Below are 25,846 nucleotides of genomic sequence, written 5' to 3'. Positions count from 1 at the left end.
GGGCACGTGCAATCCAGGAGGTTTCTGGAGTGCATTGATAACCTCCTGACATGGGTGACTGAGCAGCTCACAGGGGGAAATGTTATGAACATCTGATTCTTACAGTCAAGGAAGAACAGGTCAGGGCAGCTTTAGCTGCAGTGATCATGAGATGGAGGAGTTCAGGACCCTGAGAGAAGGGAGCAAGACAGGATCACAATCCTGGACTTCAGGAGAGCAGGCTTTTGCCTGTTCAGGGACCTGCTTGGTAGAGTACCATGGGGTACAGCCCTGGAGAGGAGTCCATGAGAGCCAGCTGATTTTCAAAGATCTCCTCCAAGCTTAAGAATGGTCCATCTTGACAAGTACAAAATCAAAGGTGGCAGGAGGCCTGCATGATGAATAAGGAGCTCCTGACCCAAGCATAAAAAGGAAATGTCTAAGAGGTGGAAGCATGGACAGGCAACCCAGGAGGAATACAGACTGTTCAAGTAGGCAGGTATAGAGGTAGGAAAACCAAAGCCCATATGGATTTGAATGTGATGAGGGACATGAAGGGCAGCAATAGCAGCTGCTACAGGTCTATCAGCAAAGAGACCATCAGTGAAAATGTGGGCCTGCAGATGGTAAAAAACTTGGAAGGAGTGGTTGATAATGCCAGATGGGTATACTGTCCTTCAGAGGTACCTTGACAGGCTGGAGAAATGGGCAGAAGGGATTTTCATGAAGTTCAAAAAATGAAGTGCAAAGTCCTGCAACTCCAAAGGAATGACCCCATGAACCAGTAAATGCTGGGAGCTGACCAGCTGGGAAGGAGCTCGGCAGAAAAGGGCCTGGGGGTCCTGCTGGACACAAAGTTGACCATAAGCCAGCAAAGGGGGCCAACAGCATTTTCAGCTGCTTTAGGATAAGCATTACCAGAAAGTCAAATGAAGTGATTTTTTTGCCTCTACAGTGCTGAGTGTGAGGCCACTGTGAATTCTGGGCTCCCAGTACGGACATAATGGACCCACAAAGGGCCACAGAGGCCTGAAGGATTGGAGCATCCTCATATGGAGGAGAGGCTGAAAGTGCTGGGTTTATTTAGCCTGAAGAAGGTTCAGAGGGGAATCTGATATATATAAAAATACATCATGGGTGGTGGGAAGAGTAAAGGTGACTGAGACAAACTCTTCTCAGTGGTATCCAGTGGCAGAAGGTGAGGCAACGGGCACAAATTAAAATACAGGAAGTGTCATTTAAAAATACTGAAAAGTTTGTGGTGGTGGGTTTTGCGTTTTTTACTGTGAGGGTGATGGTACTGAACAGGTGAGGGAACAGGTTGCTCAGGGAGGTTGTGGAGTCTCCATCCTACTTAAAACTTAACTGGACAAGGTCCTTTGCAACCTGCTTTAGCTGACTCTGCTTTGAGTAAGGAGGTGGGACTAGACAGTCTCCAAACTTGAACCATTCTGTGATTCTGTAAAATTATATGATGTAAACTTTTGCTTGTGTACTTCAAATTTCCCCTCCCTTCAGCAATCCGACTTTCCCACCACCTGGCATGCAAGCTACAATTTCAGGATGCAGCAGAGACACAAGTGAGCACAGGGTTTTACATAAAGTGGAGCTTTCCTCCATGGACCCTGAAGACCTTGTTGCTATTTTTTTAGTTTCTTCATCTTCCCTGATGCCACTTCACCCTCCACGCAGCATGAAAACAGACATAGTCACTTTAATAGGCATGGGGCTGAAATCAATTAGTGGTTCACAATGTGTTTGGTTCAGAGAAATTAGGGGTCAGTATTTGATGCAGATAAAAACAAAATAATCAGAAATTATTAAGTTTTTATTTTTGCCAGCATGGAGAAAGAGGAGACTAAAAGGCCTCCCAAGACTGAGGGCCTTCTCTTTGGAAAGCAAAAAAAATATAGAAGGAAAAATGGAGGAGCTAGAGATAAAGCTGAATTCAATAGACAAGTGTACACAAATCTTTACTCAAGTGAGGGGTTATATGCTAAAAGGCCCTTGATTTTTACATTTCAGCTTTCAGCTAACAGTGGTAGGGTTTGCTTCTTAAAATTAACTCATGCGTCACTACAAGAACCCTATGCCTGCAAGGATTTAAAACTAAATAGAACCTTAATATCCCCTAAACTAAATAACAAAAAACCCCTGTGTGCATCTTGCAAGGTGAAAAAAATCCAAACCGAGCATTTACTGGCTTTTTAAAATGTAGTTACACGCAAGTAAGATTCTACTTTTCAATAATAGGTCCATGTTGCACATGTAAGGAACAAGCTATCACAGAAAAGTCAACCCATTATTTCTGTATCTTATAAAACACATTCGCTATAAAATTTCTGACAACAAATGCTAACAGTAAGTAGCTAAATTAATCTTTTACTGCCTAATACAATTTAAAGAAGTAAACTGAGCAATTGTGGCTATCTGCACTACAGCCAAACTGGACCAGGCTATGTAATGCATGACTACTAGGACAGCAGCCACCATAAAACTGGAGCCATTTATTCAGTCCTACGTTTAAATGTTGAGTGCAACAAGTTTCAGGTGCTGAAAGCAAGAGATCTTTTACTAAGGTTACACTTCCTGATTCAGAAATTTGTAAAAAAGTATTACCAGCTTCATCAGTTCAATACAACTCAAAACAAAAAGTCTTACAATACAGTCAAATACTCATGAGATCACTTGTCCTTCAGAAAAAATAGCTACAAGTTCATATCTATCTGTGTGTGTGCATCTACTGAAACTCTGTGCAAGAGACATTTATATCATTTTAGCCAACCTAGCATTTGGATAATTGATTTTCAAGACATTCAACAGACACAGGGATATGAGTATAGAGTTATGGATAACAGAATTTAGATTAAGCCATCTGCATGCCACCTATACACAATAATAGATTATTATTTAGAATTGACGTACTGTAAAAAAATCACTCCCATGAAACCCAAATAAATGAAAGCAAATCACAATCAGCACACTGGATTCCCACAGCACCAAAACCCAAAGCAGCAGGACATAGAAAGACTGGAGAGAGAAAATGAGGTTAAACTGTTTACTTAGTAACTATGAAGTGAATGTGCTACTGTTTTCTGAACATCCAATGGAGAAGCTACAGTGCTGAGAGCTAACTCCCATTTCTCACCAAAACAAACAGGAATGCACACTGGATAATTTGTTCCTACTGATGATATCATTCTGTTAAGTTTACTGTTTTTAATAAGGAGCAAGTTTCAGTCTTCTCACTTTCTCCCATGTACAAGATCAGATCAGATCAGCCTCTCAGTGACCTACTTTATGAGTCATAGTCCTCACTATTTATGATTCAGAAAAACGTCTTCTCTGACAGTATTTCCCAGACTACTGTGGGTTCATTCCAAGAACCAATTTCATCTTCATTGCTTTCCTACAGGAAACCAGACCAACTTCCTATTATTTTATTTTCCTTCATTTCAGCATGGCTCACATAAACTAACTGGAAGTGAGTGATAGAAAACTTTATTCTGCATAAACACAAGCCAACATAAACACCATCAAAAAATATAGAAGATGTCATGTCACTGGTTCAGAGTCACCAGAATATGAAGCAAGCCAAGATTAGAAATTCTTTTCCCTTCTTCCCCAAACATGATGCACACAGGCAAAACCAGCAAGTTTACATAACCAAAAAGAGCTGTTCAGGTCTCTGGTGAAGACGTTCACCCCTAACAGGTGGCCAATTTCTACTCCCTCTTCTAACACTGGGAATTGTGTTAAAATAGTAAGCACTGTTGGATTGCTTTTAAGTCCTATTGATACCACAGACAAGTCCCCCAGTCATCTCAGTCAACAGACTTGGGGTTCCTAGGTTCTCTCCTCCGCTGTGACAACAGATGTGTTACTGAAGCATAATAAGCACACCCTGAAGAATTCTATCTAGACCTTCCAAGTAAGACTTCTAACATTGCCTAAGTACAGGCCTGTTGCATTCAGGCTAGCTTCCAAAAGAGCTATTTTGATGTCTCCTTATTGTGCTCCGAGACACATTAGATCTCCAAAAGCCAAGACTCGGTGCCAGATCTGCGTTGGCTCAAAATGTTCATGCAGTGAAATACTTGAGGAATAAATTTTCCCAGAGCCCATGGCAATGTAATGCAAGAACCTATAGCAGCATTACCACCACTCCTTCACACCCTCCCAGTGCTGCAATTTGTGCTGTTGGCAGCTGCAGCAGCCACATGGAGATGGTTTGGGATTAGAACATTAGTACCATGCTAACACCACCTAAGGGACACAAGTAATTTCCATGGAGATTGTTATCCAATGCGCTAGTTCAAGAAAAGAAATGTTGGAACACGTAGCTGTGGACTGCAAATACCCAGCAAGGTTTGCCGGCTCAGGTTTCACTCTGCAAAGCAGCAGTTAAATTGCCTTCTGGACCAAAGCTGCCCTTGGACTTATGCAGCCTTGCTCTTATATTGCTGTACCTAAGCTAATAAATCCAACTGGACTCATGTTTACCACAGAACAAACTGGATGATTCAATCATGCAAGCAATTTAGAAGCAAATTATTCTAATTCCATCTCTATGTTTTGCTGTTTGTCTTATCAATAACTTCAGTCTTTCAATATTATTTCCTCTTGCTGGGCTTCAAGGCTACAGAGTGATAGAAACAACACACTGCTTTTTGCAGGAAGGCTGACTTACAAAACTGAGGCCAAACTGATTTTCATTAGGCTTAAATGCTCCTACAGTTCTCACCCCAAGAGAGGCCAGGGAATATTACCACCTAAGGATACTTTCACACTGCACACCAGAAGGACAGGACATATGACTGACACACAATTTTAATGACAATTTGCTACCTGGCCAGCAGTTTCAGTTTGTAAACTGAGCTTTTCCACGATACATCAATGTAGCTTAATGTATGTAAAACACAAAGTTTTCTTCTCTACTATTCATTTTCTTTCCTTATGATGCAGCAGTACTTGCCAGGGTCAAGTTACTCATTTTCAACAAGTCCTTTTTATTTTGGTTTCTATAACTCGATTTTTCCAACCAAAACCCCAGAAGTGTTATAATATTGAAAGTATTAGTGAAGCTCTTTCCTCTGTTTGTAGATCAATCTTTCAAAGAATACCACTTGCATGAAAACTGGTGTAGGCAAAGTCCTTCTAGAAGTGATGCACTCAGATACACATACCGATTTTAATACAAATAGAATAACGTGGTTCTAAGCAGTGTTTGGCCTAACAACACTGCGTAACTTCTCCACTAAGACTTATCAGCATGAAACTCTACAGCAGAAGTTGTTTCACATGGTAGAAAAATCAGATTTTTAAAACTGTGGGTTTTTTGATAATAAGAATTCAACCTCAACTATTCTGACATCTTAATATATATTCAGCAGCAAGGCTCGTGCAGTAATTCAGCACCACAGCAAACACAACTATCTTGATTTAAGGCAGTGTTTACCTGTTAAATATAGCAGTTGTTAAAATGACTAAAAATGCAGTCTAAAATAATCATAGTAGTATACCACCACCAACACACATTCACAGTTCTCAGTGCTAGAAGCTACTCACCTTGACATGGCTCTGAGCTCCCAGGTTGTAGATCTCACTGGGTTTGACTTCATTAATGATCTTCACCAGGCAGGTGCTGTCCGTGAGATCACCATAATGCAGCTTCATGTCTTCAGAGTTTAAGAACACAGGGTTAATACACTTTAGTCCCAGAACAATATGGCATTCTTGGTCCAAATCCTATTCCACGTTTCAAACCCAAGTAAACATTTATTGGAAAAAATTAAGATATCACCGGCTGAACAAGGTTTTGCTTGGGTTTTTTTACCTGCTTTAAACAAAATATATTTCCCTGCAGGAGTAAAGCATACCATTTCAGATTCTTTTTTCAATAATTTGATTTACCTAGCAACATTTATATCACTTATGTGTTCATTTAATAGTTTACACTTCATTAACCCAGGTTGTATAAGATAAATCAACATCACATACAGAATTTCAGCCATAGGGGGAAAAAAGGCATTATTTTAGTTTAGGCTTCCAATCTTTAACTCACAAAGCTTTTTAATAACTTCTTAAGCATACATTGCTAGCTTTTTCCTACTTCCCAAAATCTTGCACATGTTTAAGTTCCTCATTGTGAATAATTTCACAACACAACAAAAATGCTTAAGGTACCTACAAGATGAACATTTAGGTAACAGTACAGTACAACCCACTGCATTTATTAGTATTGTTTTTGCATTTAAAAATATAGATACACACTGGAAAGGAATTTCAGAGAACATTGGAACTGTCCATAAATATGCTTCATGATATCACACTATAAAATCTCAAACATGGTGAGATGTCAGTCACACAGCTGTTATCTAGCCTTTCCTGACTGGGTTACTTTAATCGTGTGTGAAAAAGTAGGTAAGAGCATGAGACCAGCTCCTGTAGAGATTAAAAGAGCAGGTTGCAATGGCTTATCAACTTGTCCTTGGTTTCAGACCCTGATCTGTCCAGAAATTATTCCAACAGTGAAATTAATTCTGATAAAACAAGGTCTCATTTTCCTCTTATTAAAAAAAAAGATCACACCACCACACTGCTATTCACATATCTATTCAACACAAAGAGAAATCTTGTTATAGCTATTGATGAGTTAGCTATTTACATTTACTTGTGTATTTATATAGATTTTCATTTGATGTTTTTGACCTTAATAAATTTATATTTACATTACCCTATCTCCAGGAAAAAGAAGACATTCCTATTTCAATACAATTTAGCAGTCTTCCCATTTGACAGTGGTCACCACTTTTTGGGGGCTGCATCATCTACAGATATAATAAACTTTTTTCTTTTTTTTTTTAATCCTGAAACCAAGAAATACAAGGTTTATTATAAGAGACTACAGCATGAATCCACAGTACATGTTTTTAAAACACTGTAGAGGTATGTGAATTTTGTTTTTGTTTAAGCTGTTTTGGGCTTGGTATTTATTTTTTTTTTTAGGTTTGTGGGTGCTTTGGTGGGTTTTGGTTTGGGTTTTTGGGTTTTTTTGGTGTGGTTTTTTTTCTTAACAGTTTAAGGCAGCAAGGAAGTAACAGATCACACAGTTCTCAGATGTTCAGATTTGTGCATTCCTGTTTAACAGGTACTTGAGGCTCTTTAGGTTAAGTGATACAGCCCATCAGGTCACAACATATTCTTGAAATCTACCTTTACATCCACATTGCTTGAAAAGGATACTTTTGAAGAGACTTCAAGACCCAGTTGAAGCTGTGGCTAACATATAAGAATGCTAATGCAACTTTTTTTTTAAAAAAAGAAAGATAACTGATTACATATGAGGGCTGGCAAGCAGGTTATGACCATTTTTGTGCATACACATCAATTATCCATGGTGTGGGCTGCCTTCATTCCCACCACCAGCTCTATACAGACTGTGCTGGAACAACACCACATTTCCACTTGTATGGAATGCAACTCTTCTGCTTCCCAAATGAAATTCAATATATGAAACCAGTTCTGCCTGTGGGCCACAGCATGCACAAGATCCTAAATGGTCATAGGACAAAACTATTTGGATATTGGTGTTAACCTGTAATCTGCAAAACTGTTGGTATCCAGACCACCCTAACAACTGCTGCATTTTTCTTGCAACACTAAATAGAGACCAAGAGCAAGCACCACCTAACCAATTTCTCTGACAGCAGTTACCACCTTTTTCAGGACAACTCTGTGGGCTGGTGGGAGCAGCGAAGCACCCAAATGCACTACGCCTTTTGTACCGAAAAAGAAAGCTTCCCCTGGGCAACAGAGGACCCTTTTCTTCCTCTGCTTACCTTAGCTGGGAGTTACACAGAATCTCCCTGCCAGCTGAGCCAGTCTTTCCCAGAGGATGGAGCAGAGGACACTATTACAAGAGGCGGCCCAGGAAGCAGCAGCAGCTCTGTAGGATCCTTAGGGTCTGAAAGAGCAACTCGTCCCTCTCCAGCCTAAGCAGCAGCTGAGTAGAAAAGAGGTGCTATGGCCAGGCTCCCTCTTCCTACACCAAAGACATCCAGTTCTGCCACCATCCCCAGGCCAGAGAGCAGTCTCAGAGCTTCCCAGGGGAAGGTGAGGCGCCAGCTGGGCGGAGCTGAACATCAGATACCCTTCCATGATTACCTTAAATTTAAAGATCTCAAAGGGGAATGGCCATCTTGGTCTACTATCAAGCCTTCAAAGCTTCTTGTCCAAATAGTTTGTGGGGTTGGTTTTTTTTTTGTTGTTGTTGTTGTTTTTAAAGGAGCAGGGCGTAAGGCTTTGTTCATTTTCTGACCCATGAAAAAGAGGTCTTTCAAGAGTAATAGGCTAAGTGGAAAGACTTACTAGAAATGGGGTTTATTTGGTGCAAAGATTTATAAACAGATCAAATGTCAAAACCTTTATGTTTTAGTAATATTATCCAATCTAAAAACCTCCTTAGCAAGCAATAGCTGGAGGGCTCACTTCAGGAAATGCCTTGTTTTCCTTCTTGCTTCCTCTACTTTTTCTGTATGAAGAGGTTCACTGTCTATGGAGATCATCATCTTGCAACATGTAATCAATTCCTCATGGGAAGAACACATAGGGCAAAGACAAAATTAGGGTTTGCTCACATCAATCACTATTGCTTCTTTGCTTCCTCCAGTACTGCCTGGAAACCCATTGTTTCCAAACAGTTTCCATGGAGCAGCCTTTCCTGAGATTCCAAGTCCAATTCCTCCTCCCCCTCCCATTCATATGGCTGCATTCCTCAGTTAAAGGAAAATGAGATAAGTGGGGAAAAAAGTCAAGGTCTTTCTTTTTCCTTTCTTCCATCCCTTTCCTTCAGTGTTCATGTATATACACTTATCACAATCTACATTAGCTTCTCAAATCACCTTTCACATTCACAAGAAGGTCCTCACAATGCACAAGTTCCCGTTCGATTTCTTTTGCTTCGCTTTACCTTGTGAGCCATGAATGTAAGTCATGGGAAACACAGTTCTTACATTGTCCTTGATGGAAGCACAGGTTTCAATATTCTTCATAACGACATTTTATTCAATTTTACCCCTCTCTCAATCAGATAGTTTAAGGAGCAATATACAGTAAGTAGCAACTCTTCACAGCAAATACCACTGAAGTTATGCCAGAAATTAATTTTTTTTTTAATTACATGCAAGCAAAGATCAAATGAAATCTAAAAGTTGCATTATATATTACAATTTGATAAAATTAGGCTCTGTTTATCAATGGTGGGAAGAAGACTTCAGAAGACATGAGATTTATGTATGGCATGGAGATATTTAGTGTTAACAATACCTTAAATTGGACTATTTAGCACAGTGTCATTCTGCACAACTACAAAATATGCCTAGTGTAGAGAACTATATGCTTGTTAAAATGCTCAATCCTTCTGCTGAACTGGAGCCATCCAGCATTTGAGCTTATTCTCATTAAGTGACCAGTTAACCTTCTTTAAGGTAAAACACAAACAATTTTTGCAAAGTATACGCTAAAGGTAATAATTTCAGCTTTCCAAATTATCATTGGTAACAGAATACAGTAAATTGTCAGCAAATTTCCAAGAGTAATGCCTTTCCTTCAGGGAAAACAGGTAATCATTTCCTTGGGTGCAGAAATTCAGAAGGTCCAAAGATTCATTCTTCCTGTCATCAGTAAGAATTGATCATGTCTTATTCATGCTGTCATACAGGCTGTCCCCAAGCCTTCACCTCCTTCAGGCACTAAGAAGCTCATAAGGAAACAGAAGTGGAATGCTTAAGATCACTGCCTCAATAAAAAAATCATTTTACTATTCCGACATCTTAGTGTTTTCAACCCCACATCGCTTTTTGCGGGTCCAGCCATTATCCAATTGCTATTGCCTAGCTATTGCGAACTGTGTCAGCATTTTTACACAGTAAAAGGTGCCTTCCTCAGCCCCTCTTGTATTCTCCCCTCGCTAACTCACATGCACAAGAGTATCTATACTTTGTGTCACATTTTCAGAGAAAAATCATCACTTTTCTTTCTGAGATAGAACAGCTAGCTAACACAAGCAGAGAAAAGGGAAGCTTAGCTATCAAGGTTTTGTTTTCTTTTTTTTTGTCTTAAATAACCAATCCTAAGTCAAGCACAACTTAAAAGTAAGTACTTATTAATAATATTTAGGTAGAGGAAACTGGGATTCCCTTCCTGCTCCTGGGGACCTTTCTCCACCACACACACACACACACACACCACAGACTAAAAAAAACCCAAACCAAAACCCCTTAAATATAAAAACAAAGTCTTACTTCCTTCAATGTGAGCCTGTGGATTCTTATAGAGGTGTTCAATCCGGCCTGTATTAAAAGAACTAGACCGACGAACAATGCCATGAACCTGGGGATTGAACAAGGGAAAATACAGAAGGAAAAAGTGGTAAACACTAAGAAGAAAATGTTCATCATCATCCTTCATATGCATGGGTCTAATCCTTATATCAGGCAATTAGAGCTTGTCTCTGTTCCTAAAGGCAGACAGTTATCCAAATCATAACAAAATACGTGGAGATGAGCTCTGATGCTTTCATATTTATTTTAGTACCCTTGAGTGGTTTCACCTTCTCCCTTGTTGACACCGCTAGCAGCCCAAGCATCACACACAGTACAGAAAACACACTGAATTGCCCTAGAGCACCATCTCCTAGTGAGTGAGACTTGCCAAAGTTACTGGAGTTGGAGAAGCAATATGTGAATCCCAAGTTAACCACTTTTCCCTGACTGCAGAGAACTATTTCTGGAGCCAGAGATGATGGGCATGGAAAAAGCAGCAGCAGGAGATGGGGCTAGGGAAAGGAGAGAGGGGCACAGAGAAGCAAAGTAAAAGACAAGGGGAAAGAAGGGGCAGTAGCTCCAAGCCCAAAATATATTTCAGAAAACAGCTGTTATTCACTTTCTGGGGTGTTGGAAAAACAGCCAGAACAGTCAGTGCTGTTTTGTGGACCTCATGAGTCAGTGTTCTCTGGTGGGTTACGAGACATGCAGGCAAGCCTAACGCTGAAACACAGGTTGGGAATTTCCTTTAACCAGCCACGATAAATAAGTCAGTGAAAAAACCCACTGGTTCTGACTAACATTAAAGAAAAGCCTGTTTGTGTCTAATACATTAGAGAAATTGTTCAAACACTGATCCCATTTCCTCCTTATGTAAGATAGCTCCAAGTCTGCTGCCAAAATTCACGTTAGCTTAGGTTACCAGCTGCAGAAGTTGTGCTTGCACAAGTGAAATCAAGTTTCAGCATCTGACTGTCCTCCGCTTCTCCCTGCCCTTTATTTCTGAAAGTGATCCCTTACACTTTGATGCATCCTACACTTGGTTGGGTCAGGCCATTGCTTTACTCTCTCACCTCATGTTAACTTGTACCTGTGAGAATATACCAGCAGGAACAGGCAGCGCTTGGGGTTTTGGTTTGGTTTTGTTTGGGGATTTTCATTTTACACATAACACAAGCTATGGTTATTGGCATAGAAAACACTTTTTATTCCATCTTAAGTCTGAAACTTAACTGAGTAAAACGGTATGCACAACCACAGAGTGAGACCAGTTTGCTGCTTTAAGAACAACGTTTTGGTGGCAAGATCTCTAATAATAGCTGAGTAGCTTCATCTTTACAACTTGCAAGTCAAACCTATGGCCCCAGTTCCCTTGCATAAAATCTCTCGTGTGCCCAGCCACACCACAGGCTCACAGCTTACCGTGTTCTACAGTTCAAACTCTAAACTCCCCACAACTGAATAAAATATTTGCATTTTGAGGATCAATGGGGAACTGAGAAATATGGCCCCCCAAAAGAAATGTCCATCAAATAATGAAACAAATTTTCAAAGTTATGTAGTTAAAAGCCCATTTTTATAGAATGAGTGGATAATTTATAGGGACATAAATTTGCAGAGAAACTTTCAAGAAAAGACACTTCCATAATAACCTCACTTCTGCAAAAGATGCTGGAAATATTTTGAGTACTCAATTGAACATCTGTTTTGCTGAGTAAAAAAAATCAGATTTTGCAGTTTTAAAGCATCAGTTATTCTAAAGGAAGCTAACTGAAGTGCTCTACATCTCTCCTAGCAAAATTAAGTATTTTGGCTTAAAGTCCTGATAAGAGACATGGAGCTCTCAATTATCTATCTCTGAATGAAGTCATGCTGAAATTCAAGTTCACACAAATGATTGACCAATAAGTCAAATCTTGCCAGCTCAAAGCTTGATGAAAGACTGCTTGAAAGAGCTTTGTGTAGCTGAATAACTGTGATACCAAAATCTGACCAATGAGATGTGCTAAATGCAATCACCCCAGGACTGCAAAAAGTTTCAGCAAACAAATCCAGAGAGCCTATTGCATCCAGTGATAACAAGAAAACATGTGAACTCGACTTTTTTCTATTCTTTTTTCCCCCCACTCCTTTTTCTGGTATGCACATACAAGAGAGAAAACCTGCCAAATGCTTAATCCATGACAGCAATATTACCGTAAATAAAACTAATGAAAGGTACCTTTTGTCTGCATGGGACAGGTGAAAAGCAAACTTTGTGACATGCCAAAATGTGTGCAAACTGGTTAATCTAGTTAAGAATGTAAAATCAGTGGATTTTTCTCAACAGGGCTTGATCTTTAAATAGACTAAAATTAAAAAAAATTAACCACCTTAGGGAGGCAATCAGTCATCACATGTACTCTTGCATTCAGTTATTCAGGAAGAGAGATCTCTAACTAGGAACACAGGAGAGAATTCCAACAGATAGATGGAGAGTTGAGGAACAGAAGAAAAAACCCTCAACCCAATTATTGTAACCTTTCTATTGTGGAAAGGGTTATATTTCTTTTTGGTTGCAGTTAGCAGGTCCCAATTTCATTGTGGACTATGAAAGAGCATTTACTTTTGCCTTTAAAGTAGCAGAAGCAACCACAATGATATCTTTCATCCCCCAATGGAATGGAGAAATAGTGAAAATAATCAATTTACAACACTGAAAAACCAACACCAATAAGCAGATTTATCAACAAAGCAAGAGAAAGGATGGAATAATCAAGTCAAGATTAACCACGTGCAAAAGCATAGAAAGCACAGACTGGCTGAGAAGAGACTTCTCACTTAACTATGAAGTAGTGTTACAACAGAAGTAATAAAATCCAATATTAGAATGAGTATTAGCTTCTACTAAAAACCCAGAAAACACTACATTGTAGGGAGATTAATTTCACTACCCCTCATTCTGAAAGCATCTTCCATGACTGAGAAGGCAAACATTCTCACATATATGCCCACAACAGTTCAAAACCATCAAATCATACCATAATAATGTGATTGTTGTTTTGCTGGGCCACAGAAAGAGACAGTTTTGCCAGAGAAAATTATGCAGCAAGAAGTAAGGAATCAGATTCACTTTAAGGAAAAGGTAAATGAAAATCATGTGTTAAGCAAGAATATAATGAATCCAAGAGAAGGGGTGGAAAATAACACTACCAAAGTATATTTGGGGGTTTTGGGGGATGGTTTTGCTTTTTAAACAGAGAAACCAAAATGCAACATTTTAATTGCTGAAGTATAACTACAAAAATAAAAGGGCCTTTAATGTGTTGGGAGAAGGGGGAGAAAGAACAAACAAGAGATTCTTATTTCTTTATGCGGTACATTGCATCATAAATTATTCCCCAATTCCTTACAGTTTTGGCTCACACAGGTCACTGCTTATCTGAGTTGGCGGGAAACATGCAAAGCAGCTATACCCTGAGGACAAGAGGGAATCCACTAGTGGACATTAGATGATAAATAGTACAATAAGCTGGCATGATTACAGGCCATGCTGCACATTCCTCTCCGGAGTTTTGATTTGTTATCTAGGGCTGGAGTGGAAAACACACACGGAGAAGGACAGAAGCAGAGGAAGCTGAAGCTGCAGCATCCAAAAGACTCCATGAGACTGCAGCCGGTCACCGAGTCACTCACCTCATAGCCTTTTTCCAGCAGGAACTCAGCCAAGTACGATCCATCCTGGGAAGAGTAAGATATAGGAAAATGTTAGAAACACAGTGAATGGGCCTGGGAGATTTGAACTGTTTAAGGTCTCAAAAAAAGGGAAGAAAAAAGTTTGTAGTGAGTTGACTGGGTAACAAGCATATACTTTGATTTCTCTAGATTTATACACTGACCTAAAAATATTATAGATGCTTTTTGGTTAATTTTAGATTAAGCAGCAGCATATTTTAAGATAACTTGCTTTGAAATGCTAGTTGAGAACTCCCGTCTCTTGAATCTCTTCCCAAGTTCCATTATACAGTGCCTGGGGACGGCTTTCGAAAATATCCTAACCGCAGTTATTGAATTTGAACTATTTTGGAGATAGGGAAAGAAAAACATTATAGAAAAATTGATGCAAGCTTGGCATACTCTGCAAACCAACGTGCCTCTGCAGTACTGTGTCACGCTCGCGTCTCCCTCACACACGCTCTCCTTCCACAACCCTTCTGAAGGCAGCAATAGTCCTGCCTGCCTGACCAACTGAGAGTTTTCAAAAACATCTCTAACACACCCTATACTTATACTACAGGATACAAGCCATTTTCAGATTTTATATATCACTGAGGGTTGAGAGTTCATGTTGTTTTGTTTTGGGTTTTTTTTTCCTTCCTTTTAAATCCTTGTCAAGCTTTAATTATTAAACTCCCAAAAAGCAGATACTTCAAAACACACGTTAGTGCATGTTTTCCTGAAATAAAGTTATTTTCCTGGCATCATTATTGCCAGGATTACAAAAAACAATAGGCCATATTATCCTTATAAATATGTACACACCATCACAAATTCAGCAAAATTTACCCCTCCAGAAGAGCGCTCACTAACCAATTCAGTGAATATTACCCATGCCCAAAGAGTCTGCATATTCACACTGACTTTTTGAACTATTCTTTTACTTTGGACTGATTATTCCTTTAACACGTGAGAGTATTCCACCAGTCAATTGAGTTGCTACAGAAAGACCATGAAAAACATGAGATGCCGCCTATGCTTATATGCTTAAACCCTATTATATGGATCTGTTGTGCCACAATCACAGCCAGAGACATTTAAGTGCAAAACTACAGACATCTTTTTAGTCCTCTTTATGTAGGCATTTTTCTCCAGAGAAAAACCTCTCTCACCTCATATTAAATGAGCTTTTCTTGTCTCATAGACAGCCTAAGGAGAATAACATACTGAAGTAAGGAATCTGAGATGCACTAGGAGGCCCTAGATCAGCAGGGCTGCCAGTGGAGACTGCGTACTACTTTGATGGCAAAATAATGCAGAAGTCTATGCAAAATGGCATGGTGCAGCGTACAGGGGCATGTTGCTGTACGTTTAAAACTACAGCACTAGAAAAAATGAGTGACTATGCCATAAGTGTTTCATAAAGTCTTACACAGTGTAGAAGAGCTTGAAACCAAGAAAGTCTTAGCTTACATAGTTTGCCCGCTATGCACGTATGCGTGTGTTCACATAACTTTACAGTGTCATAACCCAACAGCCATCAGTCTATGACACCAGTTGATCTGGAACATGACAAACCACGTGTGCATTCCAGTGGCATCACTGGAACTGCATGTATTCCTGTACATCAAATAAGAACAAGACCCCATTGAAAGGAGAAATTCAAAGAATATGCAATGGAAACTCTGGTGAAACATGGGGACAAAGAGGGGGATGACAGCTATCTGTGATGTAGTTGTCATCTTAGTAATTCCTCCAGGTTTTAGCAGAGGCGGATCAGAGGGAAGAAAACTTCCCAATTTTCCTTGGTTGCTCAATCCACTAAAGTAAATATATAAAATTAAAAAGAGGTGAAAGTGGGAGATCCAGAGAGTGCAAAGGAGATGAAAAAAGAAAGGCTGTGATTACTTAGGAAGTTGACGGGAAACAGGCTTGACTAGGATTGAACCCTGTCAATAAGGTCTTGTTCTTCTCACTCAGGCCATTGCTCAAACTTTCCAGTTGCCCTGGAACATTTTGAGCAAGCAGTGGCACTTGCTTCCTCTGCGCTTCCTTTCCAGGTCTATCAAGTGATAGGGCAGGTCTTTACAATGAGTGGGAAACAGGCAGCAAGTGTGAAAGCTACTGGTTTCTGGCTCTAGCATAGCACAGCTGATTTACTGTCTGGTAACTGCACTCAATGCGGATTCATGCTGTCCTGCACTGTGATACTGTATCACACATGGCCCCCCGGTTTCACATTTCCCTTCCTTTTCAGTACAGCAGCTGCCAATGTGAATGGCAATCAGAACAATGATCAAAGTGTTGAAGAGTGTGCAGCTTGTAAGGATAGTACAGTTTCCATATTTTCCTAATAAGGCCAAAGAGCAAATAATATTAAGTAAGCTCTATTGAGAGATTTAAACCTTTATCTCCATAGGAGACTGCATTATGCTTATAAATTCTATTATCAAAGCTGTTGATTTCCATTTAAACTACAAAGCTTTTGAGATTCAGGAATCACTAAACCAGAACATTAATATTAGAGGAACTACGTGTTTAGCAACAAATCTCTTTTTTTTTTTAGGGTTAGCAGACTTTTTATTTGAGCCACATGCTGCCAACTATATCTGTTCCTGGTTTGCATCTGAGAAGGAATGGAACAGCATGAAGTGCATGACTTGGTCTGATCCATGAAGTTGGGGATTGGGGGGCAGGGTCCCCTCCTGTGTAAGAAATGCTTACAGTCACCTTGATCCTATTTCACTGTTTTACCCCAAGAGTATCAGTCTAAATCATGTCCTCCTTAATCCTGAAAAAACCCAATACCAGCTTAGGTGGCAGTAAGCACATGCAACCAGCAAGGCATTAGTAGACCCAGAGCCCAATCTGATCATTGAGGTAGCTATTGGTACCCTACTCCCCAAAGCCAACCACAAAAGCAAGGTGAAAACACATGGCCTATACAGATTAGAGTGCTTGGTTACTGTGTTCCCTCCATTGGGCAATATGTTGTTCTACTTCAGAACGTTTTCATATTTCAGAGCTTACTTTCGCTAATATAAAGTACCCAGCTATTACTATTCAGCTTATAACAAATCAACAAAACCTCAGAAAACAGAATTAGGTCCCTTTGTCTGTGGCCAAAACACCAGTCTTAAAAGAAAATAGCCTGCCAACTGCCTTTAAGTAGGACTACAACAAGACCTGGCTCTGCACAGATATGTCAGACCAGCTTGAATGGTCAAAACAGTTTAAAAAGACTGATTAAATAAACCAGCTCAGTTAAAATAGTTCCTCATCAGCACGCTCTGACATAGACTTGAAGAATCACTATGCTGTCTTCAGCCAAATAGTAGTTTGAAAGCACATACAAAGAATGATACTTCAGCTGGCTTCCAAGACACAGCAGCAGGTTTCCAACTGCAGCTGCCTTACAACATGTCTGTAAAATTCCCAGACAAAAGAAAACAGTCATGTAAACTTGAGACAGACAACTTTAGGATGCAATATTTTATATTTAATACAGTAGTTAATGTCAAGAACTTCAATGAGCTTTGACACACTATCAAAGAAAACCTTTTCCAACAGAGTGAAGAAATTGAGACATAAACAGGAGTTACAGTCCTTTGCCACAAACATCTAGAATAAAAAAGAGTATCAAGTTTGACTTGATCCATGAGCAAATAGGATCATTCACACAAAATCAAAAACAAGTGGAACTAAATAGCCTGTTTAATGATACAAACCTCCTTTACTTTGCGTTGCTATACACAGGGAAATTCCATTTGCAATGGACTCGCTTTGGATTTATATGGACACATTCAGAGAAGGCTGTAAAAGCAACCCCAAACAAGACATCTTCATCCTCTTCCTATAATACGGCCAGTTCCAACATTCTTCCACAGAGCTCCTGGATTCAAAAACTAGATTGTGTCCTACCTGAGCCTTCCTAATCTAGCAAAGGGGACAGTCTCTCTGCTAATAATGAAGAGTGGAAGTAAATACTAGATGAAAAAAACAAGGTAAAAGAGACCGAGAGGAGGAATAGGGTTCTTTTTATTATGATTGCTAGAACTCCAGGAGAAGTGTAAGAAGTGCTTTTTCAGAAGGAGAAAAAAGGAATTAAGAACATAACATATGAGATGCAAGAGTATTATGACCATAACGCGGAGGAGAAAGGACTCCCATTGCAGGGGGATAGTACAAGTGTTTGAGAAAAAACATCCCCGCAGTACAGTGGTAGAAATGACATTCCCTACAAACATGCAATGCTAGGAAATACCAAAGCCATGCAAAGGATTGTGAGAAATCCTGCTGCAAGATCCCTAAAGAAACTGTCCACCAACAGCCCAGCTCTCCACTTTCTGAAACAGAGCTGCTAGTATCAACCAAACTCCCAACCTGACTCCCAGCCACAAGAGATGTGGTTCTTTTCAAGTAACTTTCATTGGATAACACAGCAGGGAAGAAAGCCTGACTACTCTGCCATCTCCCATACTCCTTGTGCCTGCCCATTTGCAAATAGATTAGCAATAAAGCCTGAGAACATAAAAAAATGCACACACCCACTGCCAGATGCACTGTTTGAGGGACTTTTTTAAAATAATTCTACAATGGACATGTATGACGAAATATCTGTCAATTTACTACACGATTATATTTCTGCTCTGTACTTCTATGTGTCACAAATACCAAGTTTTCAGACTTCTTTATTCCTTCGGAAAAAAGTACCATAATTTTCCACATATCACATGAAAGACCAAAGTTGGTTATACTTGCAAAACTCAAAATTGAGTGAGGCTAGTGCCATAGCCTTAGGAATAACACTGCAAAGGTGAGTACATGGAAGTTCAAACTATAGCTGGTGTCAGTTATCAAGGTCATCCACAGCAGTTCCAAATTCCTTTTGAACTATAAACTATGGCTGTGCTTCGCTGAAATTAAACTTTGATAGGTTCAGCTAATCTGTTTGGGGGACAGTGCGTAGAGAGAAGCAGCACACATTCGGCCATAGACATGGATTTTATTTCTTAAAGGGAACTTTCTGCAGTAACAGCACCAGCAGTGCACTGTCACCGTTTTCATTTTGCCTTGTTGGAATAAATAATCTATACTACCATTAAAATATGTAGAACTAGTGCCACTGGTAGCCTTGTACAATAAATTGTTGCTTCATCAAATTTTAAACTTTTGCATAGCTATAAGCTAATACTATTTCGGTGACTAATTATGCTGGTTTTGGCTGGGATAGAGTTAATTTAATCAATAGTAGCTAGTATGGGACTATGTTTTGGATTTGTGCTGAAAACAGTGCTGATAACACGTCTTAGTTACTGCTGAGCAGGGCATCCACAGAAGCAAGGCCTTTTCTGCCTCTCACCCCACCAGCGAGCAGGCTGGGGGTGCACAGGAAGCTGGGAGGGGACACAGCTGGAACAGCTGACCCCAGCTGACCAGAGGGATATCCCACACCGTATGACATCAGGCTCAGCATATAAAGGTAGGGTAAGAAGGGGGGACATCTGGAGTGATGGCATTTCTCTTCCCAAGTAACCACGGAGCCCTGCTTTCCTGGAGATGGCTGAACACCTGCCCGCCCATGGGAAGTAGTGAATGAATTCCTTGTTTTGCTTTGCTTGTGTGTGTGGCTTTTGCTCTACCTATTACACTGTCTTCATCTCAACCCACAAGTTTTCTCACTTTTACCATTCCGATTCTCTCCCCCATCCCACTGGGGCCGGGGAGCTAGCAAGCAGCTGGCTGGTGCTTGGTTGCCAGCTGGGGTTAAATCATGACACTTAAGCTTGAATATGGTCACAGATCCTTTGGAGCTGGGAAAACACACCACCCTCTAAAGGAATATCTAAATGATTTTAATAACTATCCATAATAACAACTATTCATTTGTTTGTAGAACTCCAAAATAGCCTTCCTTCAGCAAAAATCCAATAGAGTAATACAGTGTAATGTTAGTTGTGCTGAAAAATGCATCCTTTCAATCATTTCCAGTGATTTACAGAGGAAATCAGTAATTTTTTGCAGCTACTATAAACAGAACAGTGCTGCACTTTGTCTCAAGTCTTCAAGGCAACACTTGAGGTAAAGCATGAAAAGTGTTCATAAAAAATTCTCCATATTGAAAAAAGGAAGAATTATGAACTCTGAAGTATTTAACTGATTTATTAAAGCTGCCACCGTTCCAATGCAGTAGTTATTTTGCTATTTTGATTTGTATTCTGGCCAAGAAAGAATAGGCAAACAAGTGTCCTTTTGTTCCTGTGGTCAAAAGAAAAAGTCAAAAGGCAATAAATGTTAATAAAAAATATTTGTTTTAAAACATTCCCCACTTAATTGAAGGGTTTTTGTAATGCATTAACTGCAGTACAACAAAAAAAATTAAGCAGGAGGAAGAGTTATCATTAGTAACAACAGAAACAGTCTAATTACATTACTCTGTTCTTTTTCAATTAAGAGTTGTTCAAAAGTAAAAGAAAAGCTAAGTTGCTTTGGAAAGGTGAATCACCCTGTTATTTCCTTGTCTGAGCTCCACCTGACCTCACACACTATTCCACTGGTAAACTACTAAGTTATATTAAAAGCTGCAACTGCAGTTACAGACAACAGCAACAAGTTTTTCTTCCTTCCTCCCTCCAGTTATCTTTATCCAAAACAACATTATAAATATTGATGCTGTGAATAACTATTCTACTGTGAACCTCAGCATGGACACTGGCTAAAGAGCAAACCTCTGCACCACTCTAAAGCCATCATGAACAGAATAAACTCGTACAATTCAAATTTTCTCCTTACCATTAGGAGAGGCAAGCAGTTATGAGTTTGGGCTTAACTTAAGCCAACAGCAGTAAGGTAGTCAGTGCAATGCTGCTGATTTTCTTTACCGTAATGATATTTACAAGTATAAAGCCTTCATCCTAAAACATATGATATTCTAACAATAATTAAACAGCTTGCATCTATCAAAAAAACCCAACATCTCAGCTTGGGAAAAAGAAGTTACACCATCAAACTGAGCATACTAAGGTTTTTTTCCTGATTGCAGGAACCTGTGAAACTTAATGCATTATTTCCAAATACACTTACCATTAATTTGCCAGTGACAACAATCAGGTGCTTGATAGCCTTTTAGAAAAAATTTAAAGTCACACCCTTAAACTCTCAGGCTGTGTGCTCAAACAATCAGATACTCAAAATAACTACTAGTTTTCAGATGTGCCTGAAGAACTAATTTGATAAAGAGGAATATCAGTAGACAACCTTCTGAAGATTTTAAAGAACAAGATTTTCCTGAATGCATGTTATAAGCCATAATACATTGCTTTTTCTCTTCAAATATGAATGTCTGCAGTATACTAATGTAAAACAAATCAGTTATGAACTCTGAATTTGAGAGAGGCCCAGCTATATTTTTCTGTCTCACTAGTGAAACCACAGGGGTTGGAGGAATGTATCTATAAACATGGAAATGCAAATCATATGGACAACAGTCCACAAGAAAATTAAAACCTCTACTTATAGTGTTTGTAATGGGAAATCCATAGCAGTTTTAAAACCCACATGATTACTGTTTTGCCCATCCCTATTTCCTCCTGCTTTCAAAAAGCTACTGGTATCAGATAATCTTTCACCTTTCCAGAATAGTAACAGCAGCTCCAATCAGCAGCAGCAGCAACTATGAGCATTTGACATGCCCATGCTCAAATACTCAGACTAACCCATCAGCCCCATTAGGTGACTAACACTGCTGCTGCTGGCCCAGGGGGAACCCCTCATTCTGCAACAAATGCACACTAACCCGAAACACTACCCAGTGGAAACCCAAACATGCATAACCTAGTTGCAGAGAGCAAAGAAACCAGGAAACCCAGGACTAAGCTGCAGGACATGCTCTCAAAAGAGTAACTTTGACCTCAAAATTTGGAAGTTCAGAGTTGTCACAGTAACAACCCATAAAGCCCAGAATACTTTTGGAAGAAATAGTGTCTGTTATGTTTAAGACAGATGAGTAATTTTGTGAAGTGACAACAGCAGGAAAATATGAAGTCTTAGCATGTCATAATTACCTTTAACATCCTACCGAGGAAAACCAAAACAGAAAGTAACTGGGGAGGCCACCTGAACATATGAATATGGCTCAACACATCCTAACTCCCAGACTCCCACCTCACTCCCAGACAGAGCTACAGGGTTTGGGTTTTTTGTTTGTTTGTTGGCGTGCAGGGTTTTTTTTTGGTTGGTTGGGGGTTTTTTGTGCAGCAGCCTACCACAGCTGCTGAGGTTGAAGTTGCTTTCACCATAGTAGCACCAGTCTCTCACACTGATGCTCAGTAGGCTTTCTACCACTGCTGCTCACTGCCCGAGTTTATTACTTCAAGTTTAGCCCAAGACACTGTTTCCTAACAGGGTGCAAGGTCAGTTATTTGAGAGAAACCAAAATAGACATTGCATTTGCTACCTTGTTTGCATGAGACCAAAGCCTAATAAAGGCGAGGTAAATGAGTTTAGACAGGGAAAAAGGTTTTTAATCCATTCTTCTGTACTCAGCTTTACATATAGACATAGCAGTTTACTCTGAAATATGATTTACAGATAAGCACAAAACCAGATTGAAAGCATGTTCTAATTGGAGTAGAAGAGCAATGCACAGTAAGACAACTTTTATTTTCTTAAATGTTTGCATGGTTAGAAATTTGAAAATATAGTCAGGAATGCTTGATCGGTATGTTGGAGCTTTAGCAGCTTCCAGTCTTGCAATATTTGCCTGGGGGGGGAAGAAAAGCATTGATCCTGCAATCACATGGTCTGCAAGTCACAGGAGCAACCATTCTGTTTACCAGGCATTTCAAGTTCTAAGACAAAAAGACAGCTTGTGTTGCAACTGATCATTACTCTTACATATTGCCTCTCCCAGTCAGCATGGTGGGAGCCCAGTTTTTACTTGTCTGGCATCTACTGAAGCACAAATAGATTTTTCAGGAACTCTGTTTATGCAGTTCTCACCTTTTCTTTTCAAGGTTCTCATACTTCCCAATTTTCAGTAACAGAGGTCTTTAAAAGGTGGTCCCCAACACTTTCCATGCAGGTGTTAATATTCAGAGTGGCCAAGAGACCACCAAGCTTAAGTGTGATCATCATCATCCCAGAGTTCTGGGCAAATCAGGTTTCTCTCTATACCAGGAAAGGATACTATAAAAATCAAAAAACCCTATCACAGCAATAAACTTCCTGAAGCTTTTGCAATGGAATAGAAAAGGAAATACCAAATGGAAATTTCAAAACAAACAAACAAGAACACCTCAGATATTCCAAAGCAGATATTCAGATAGTCTTGTGAAAGAGTATCAATATTTGGACCAAAATGTTACCTTTTAAATGAATCTTGGTTATTTTTATCATATTTTCTTCAGGAATAACTGATGAAACAGTAACAGGAGAGAAATGGTACAGGAAAACATTAGGGAACAACTCTTAAGAGCTCACTACACCCATGCTCTTATTCCCCGTAACAGGGGTATATTACGTATTCTGAATCCTAAATACATAAAGCTACACTTCAATTCAATGAAAAAAACAAAAACGAGTGGAATTATAAGACTACAAGTTCTTCCCGTGCCTTCCGAAACATTGTCCTTCCAAAAAGTCTAAAGAAGCATTTAGCAAAGACTCAGTCTGCAAAGATATGAATATAATGCTTTTAACTAGTTTTTCCAAAAATAAGACTTGTCAGAATTCCACGTTTTCCAACACTTTTTTTATGCCCAGAAGCAGCTTCTCATTTTGTTGGATATTTTTAAGCTAGAGTAGGTATGCTTCAAAACTATTTTTTTACTGTCTAGGATTTATTTTTCTCAAATACACAATATATGTTCTATAATTGTAAATTAAATACATGGACTCTGGTAAAACCTGACTGAATGAATAGAACTATCAAGTCAGACAGTGCCTGCCTTCCTCTAAGTAAAACCAACTGTTAGTGAAGATGCTTAACTGTATAATAAATCACTCATGTTCAAAACATTTAAGTACAGATTGATTGAAATTGGACATTAGACCTGATACTCTTCCACGTGGCCACTCTTGCTAATCAAGCACTCCAGTGCCACATGGACTGAGCTTCCTGGTGGCAAGACGCCAAGCAGGATAAGGATTATCTAGGCAATAGCAAAAGGATGCAGTGTTTTTTCAGAAAAGGTTGCAGAAGGTCATCCTTATATTTACAGATACCACACAATGCCTTGTGTACCCAGCTTCACAGCTTTCCCTTGTCACCTTCAAAAGGGGGAAAACCCCACCCAGTTTCATTAATTGCCAATATTCTTTGTCTAAGGGGAACATGAAAGGGTAAGCGAGCACTCACATTTGCCTATCCTATCTGTCAGGAACAGGATTAGGAACTGACAGCTACTACAAAACCACCAGCAAAATACCTATTTCCTTTAGTTCATACAGTATTAAAATTACCTGCAGTTTGAGTTGCAATAACCCCTTGTATCATCTTCAAGTGCAGTGATGATAAAAATTATTTCAGCTAGCTAGCTTTCATGAACAGCTTCCTAATTCAGATTAGAACAGAGCTATATCAAGGTAAAACTATATAGTTTAAGTATTTCCACATCACTTTTGTTCCAATTAATTATGCAGCTTTACATAAGTCTCTGAACACAGAAGAACTATTTAAAACTTTCACAAAGAAGCCTTTAAAAAGTACCAAAACAAATTACTTTAAAGAGCTTGTCACAAACATTTCTTACTTTAACGTCTTTCATTTGCTGTTCCACAAAACCTGAAACTAGTTAAATTTAACTGACTTTACAAGCTGTGGAGAGACTGAGTACATACGACACATTTTAGTCATTTTTGTCTGTATTCACAGTAATTTCCTCTAATCTCAAGGTTTCTTTGCAGTTCATTTGAACCGCTTTGCGCCTAGGAACTACAGGAAATACTACGGAAACCTCCCTGTCTCACTTACTTTGCAAACTGTTCTGTTACATTTATTCGTGGCTACATTAATAACAGCCTACCAAAGCCAAACAACACAGTATCACAATGTTACTTGTTTAAAATTCGTAAGTAATTTAATTGCCAAGGGACATGAGGGTACGCTTTAACTGAATAAACACAGCAGTTTTTGCAAAAAGGCAGATGTGAAGAAAATATCTAGTTCTTATTACAAACATCACTGGCCCTTAAAAATGGCAACATCCTAACTTAAAGAAATACCTAAAATTTCCATAGCTGGTACAGAATGGAACTCTTGCTTTTGTTAAACGTAAACTATAAACATGGCAAAGTGCAAGAAAGCCTCATTTTCAGAAACATGGGGACTCAAAACAGCCCTTTTCTTTGAACAGTACGCTAAGCCCCCTAGGAGAAGATTATGAGAAATGTGTGTATATAAGCAATTCCTAAAGTGAAGTACCCATGTCCTCCTTTTAATGCTATTAAGAATTAGAGATTAACACCACCATGCAGGTGACTATTTGGAATAGCCTTCATGCTTCATATCTGCAGGTTCACCTGCCACCTGGCCTTTGCCTGAGCTGAGCCAACACCTCCAGCAAATAAGGACAGACAGAAGTTAAGAAATTGCACCTTATACCTTATGAATCTTAAATACTTATGCACTACAATATGCTCGAAGTAGACAGAAAAAGGAAGTTTCCATACTGAACTACATCACACATGGAAAACTAATTTGAGCAGCCCTGAAGGAGTTCATCACCACATCAACTAAGCTACTCAGCATCAAACCATCTGTCTTCTGCCTCATTCCAAGAGAAGGGGCATCATCCGTTTTCCTCCTCCCCTTCCCCTTGAGGGTTATCCATTGTTTAGAAAGCTTG

General features: G+C 39.4%; 1 protein-coding gene across 3 annotated transcripts in view; it reads right to left on the bottom strand.

Moving 5' to 3' along the window:
• Positions 1–25,846, bottom strand: part of GMDS (GDP-mannose 4,6-dehydratase) — a 421,773-nt gene that overhangs the window by 339,221 nt on the left and 56,706 nt on the right. For all 3 annotated transcript variants that reach the window (XM_064443492.1, XM_064443490.1, XM_064443491.1), the window contains 3 exons: positions 13,980–14,024; positions 10,284–10,371; positions 5,548–5,657 (listed from right to left, as the gene is read on the bottom strand). In XM_064443492.1, the coding sequence (XP_064299562.1) occupies positions 5,548–5,657; positions 10,284–10,371; positions 13,980–14,024 (243 nt within the window). The remainder of the gene's footprint in view (positions 1–5,547; positions 5,658–10,283; positions 10,372–13,979; positions 14,025–25,846) is intronic.

Source organism: Phalacrocorax carbo, chromosome 2 (genome assembly GCF_963921805.1).
Source record: "Phalacrocorax carbo chromosome 2, bPhaCar2.1, whole genome shotgun sequence".
NCBI lineage: Eukaryota > Metazoa > Chordata > Aves > Suliformes > Phalacrocoracidae > Phalacrocorax > Phalacrocorax carbo.
Note: the sequence above shows the minus strand (reverse complement) of the source record. Positions and strands in the feature narration are given on the sequence as shown.